Genomic DNA, 4,056 nt, shown 5'->3' on the forward strand with positions numbered 1-4,056 from the left:
GGGTGAGAATTATTATAGCTATAAGTAAAGTAGGAACAGTATAGAGATTTATAGCTCAAACAAAGTTAGGAGTTTTCATCCAGCGGCGCTTAACATTATATAATTTTCCCCTTAAAGAACTAGAGAAGGACCCTATACCAATAAAGCTCTATAGTTATATAGAATAGAGAATAAGATTAATATTATTATTTGAGTATTATATACTAATAACGTTGTATACTAACGCCCATTACTATTCCCATTATATTTAGTCTTATTTAAATTATCCGCTGTTAATTATTTATAAATAGTAAAGGTATTAATTGTGTGTAAAGAGCTAGAAGTTCTACTAAGGTTTCTAACCTACAATACAAGTAATATTACTACTAAATCACGGGTATTTACATACTAGCTGCCTTGGGCATTTTTAAGTATATGTAGGAAATAAGGTAGGTGTGCGGAGGAATACTCTTATTGAAGGTCTCGAGCGCTTGCAAATTATTTGAATAATAATTAAGGTTAATTAGGACAGCTGTTATAAGAACGTTAATTACTATAATTTTTAAAAAACTATTAATTACTAGAGGGTTAGATATTAATTGCTAAATCAATACGCTAGTAAGTATAAGGGAGAGAAAGAGAGGACGAGCTACTTAATTACAACACTCGGTTTAATAATTACCTAACTCAAAGTCTAGGATTATAATAATAGTTTCAATTATAAGAATACGAATCTTAATTATCTATAAACACAAGAAACTATAATAAAGCGGAAGGGTACCGTTGGGGTTTAAAGTAGGATATGCGTCGTTATATGAGGGAGGAGAAGGGAAGTGTGTATAGAGGACTGGCTATATAGGCGAGAGCCCAGGCTGGGCCAGTCCGTGCGCGTGCACACACGTAGGACTGCACGTAACCAGAGCTGTTAATAGCTCTAGACTAGAGGCGTGCAGTGTTACTACAACATAGGCTAGCCTTGTAATAATATTTTTACAACCCCTCCTAGGAAGCGCTTTGAGGGGGTTTAGTAATCTTAAAGCCGTTTTGAAATCCTAGTAATAGTCTTAGTACTGCAATCAAACTGGGCTGCCAATTAGCGTCGCGAGACTCCTACATTTCGCGCTGCAATTATCGCTGAGCATTTGGCTTCCGTTAAATCTTTACTAAACCCCCTTGCACTCCGAGAATCTCTAGTTAAAACCCTACTAAGAGCTTCCATTTGGACCGGAGCATGGTGGAGTTATAGGGGTTGCAAGAAAAGGTAGATGCAGTTGTTCTGGTCAGCGGGAAGGATATTGCAGATCCATAGAGGTAGGGAGTTGGGGGGGGGGGGGGAAGCAGTATTTTTTTTAACTGTTACTGTAGCTATCCTACAACTAGAGTCTCAAATGTAGCTCGGCTATAAAGGACGGCAAATTATTCACATCGATAACCTCATTGATATTAAGCCTCCGACACTGAACCTCGACCCGACGCGCTATGCGCCACTCTCGACCGAGAACAACAATTACCGGCGCACCAATAAGGTCCGCGTCCTTAAGCTTCCAAGGCAATGATTTTTGGCGATCATCGAGAATGATGTCTAGCCGCTCATCCTGGTCTCCGATGCCGTTAAGAATGCGCTTGTAGACCTCTACAGCATCGTCGTAGTTGTCTTCAGCAAAGACGACGATACAGGTATATGGGGCAATGGCGACAGGCCAATTCAAACCTTTATCATCAGCTAGGTGTTCAGCCACGGCGCCAATGACACGCGAAATCCCTATTCCGTGGCAGCCCATTTGCATGCTCACTGTTTTTGAAGTGCCGCTATCCCCTGTCGAAGGTTTTGCCTCGCTCGAACTGGGAGGCGGCAACGATATCTTTGCGCCCAATGGTTGCGAATACCGAGTGCCCAAGTGAAACGTGTGGCCCAACTCCATCGCCTTCTGGACATTCAAAGTTCCGGAGGAGCATTGTGGGCAATTATCCCCCTTGCGGATCCGAAGAAAATTCAAAGGTTTTCCGCCGTTAGTGGAAGATCCGTGACACTGAACATGCAATGTGGATGCTCCTGATTTGACAGTGTCCGGCCACATAGGCAGTGATGCGCTGCCTTTCGAACTGTCCGAGAACGACGGTGGAAGTCTGCTGTCGAAGAGATTCACCAGTTGTTTTGCTGTGGCGTCCGGGCCTTCTGTCGCCGCTGCCCAGAATTCCGTGGCGTCCGAAACTGAAGCATCTAAGTCTGGTACAAGAGGTTTGATCGCATATATGTTGATATCAGAGTTTGTGTACTCGCGCACTTGACCGGTATTCGTCCTGATCGTTCTCGTGGGATACCAGACGTTGACGAGTGTAGAACGGTCTTTGGTAATAGCCCGCCAAACCCCAACATGATCAGCTTGGCAGATCTCATGTGCAACTTTGGTAGTCGCTATTTCCTCGTTGATAATGTAGTCACAACTTCCACAAGTGATGATATTATCCTCCCCGAAGGGTGAGGGCAAGTGATACTCATGGCTCAGGTCGCCGCCCATGTCACCAGAACTAGCTTTTGCCGCCAGGACTGGGAGCTTCATGTCGTTGAAGATGCGTGAGTAAGCGGCTCGGACTTTCTCGTAAGTGTCCAAAGCAGACGTTAGATCTGTGTCGAAGGTGTAAAGGTCTTTCATGATAAACTCGCGCCCACGAAGAAGCCCGTGACGTGGGCGTAACTCATCCCGAAACTTGCGAGTAATCTGGTAGAGTCGGAGAGGGAGATCCTTGTACGACCTGACGGTCTGCGCGACCAGATAGGTAATCTCTTCCTCATGAGTGGGAGATAATAGATAGGCACTGCCTTTGCGATCCGGGAATCGGAAAAGCTACCACCACAACACGTTAGCCCAAACAAAGGCCTCAAAAGGCTGACGAGCTGGGGAGAGTGTGGAGAACGCACCTCGGGTGCAATATTCGGCAGTCGTCCGCTGCGCTCCCACAGAGCTTCGCTTGAAATGGAAGACAGCGATACTCTAGAGGCCGCTGTCGGTTGAAGGTAGGTGTGAGTAGCTTGGTCAGAAAAGCAACGGGAGAGCACTAACCTAGCGACTCCTCCATGTGCTTTGCGACCAGTCGTTCTACCTTATCCTGTACCCTTTTCCCGAGAGGCAGCATGTGGAAGATGCCGGCGTGAGACTGACGAAGAAAGCCAGCGCGAACGAGCTTTGAATGGGCATCTTCAACCCCCGGAACAGCAAAGCCTCCGCTAGGTATCCAAACCTTTGAAAGGCGGGGGATGGAACGCGGCAGCATGATTTTCACATGTATGGATGCCACAGTAGATGATGATATAGACCACACGTCAATGTACGCGTGAATACATTTACTAGTACTAGTGTTCGGGGCAGCAGAGCTACGACCCTTCCGTGGCCCGTGCAAGGCTGGATCCTGGGTTGCGGCCCGTACACAGCTGGATTCTGGGTTGTGGCCCGTACACAGCTAGATTCACACAAACGAAAATATCTATCCTATATTTCAAACCCTTACCTTTCTTACTACAATTACTACCCTAATTACCACCCTAGTCCTTACATACTGCTCCGCACACTCCTACCAATCCATTTTCATAAGCATATAACAATCTAATCAATCTAGTAAGTACCCTACATAGACGCACGTATATTTTTTTTAGTATTACTAATATTACTTTTAGACCCCTCTTACCTCATTATTATAGCCGGTAGTAGTAAGCGTACTAGAGTAATTAAGAAGATTGTAGCTACCCCTTAGGCAATTAAAAATAAAAATGCTATTGCGGCTTCCGAAACTATCAAGGAGACCGTTACGGCCCCCGTTATTACCCCCGTTACTACCCCCGTTACGGACCCTATTACGGACCCTAAAGAGTCCGAAAAGACTAATAATAGCGCCGAAAACGCTAGTACCTAGACTAGCTTCGACTGTATTGAGGTATTTACAAACTCCAAACTACCCGATATTAAATTCGATAGTATAAATTTCTTAGAGTAGTTTACAACCAAATTTAAAGATATAAAATTGTCTAATACTTATAAGAAACTAGCGGCTATACCCGTAAGTTTTTTTTTCTCTACGATT

The 4,056-nt window shown here is 44.7% G+C and overlaps 1 protein-coding gene across 1 annotated transcript; it reads right to left on the reverse strand.

Moving 5' to 3' along the window:
• Positions 1-1,304: 1,304 nt before the first annotated feature.
• Positions 1,305-3,303, reverse strand: NCU09892 (prolyl-tRNA synthetase). The gene is made up of 3 exons (XM_953524.3): positions 3,042-3,303; positions 2,900-2,982; positions 1,305-2,825 (listed from the first exon to the last, which is right to left on the reverse strand). Exons 1-3 carry the CDS (start codon positions 3,250-3,252, stop codon positions 1,356-1,358), a joined length of 1,764 nt encoding a protein of 587 aa, XP_958617.3. The 5' UTR covers positions 3,253-3,303; the 3' UTR covers positions 1,305-1,355.
• Between the last annotated feature and the right edge of the window lie 753 nt (positions 3,304-4,056).

Source organism: Neurospora crassa, linkage group I (genome assembly GCF_000182925.2).
Source record: "Neurospora crassa OR74A linkage group I, whole genome shotgun sequence".
Lineage (NCBI taxonomy): Eukaryota > Fungi > Ascomycota > Sordariomycetes > Sordariales > Sordariaceae > Neurospora > Neurospora crassa.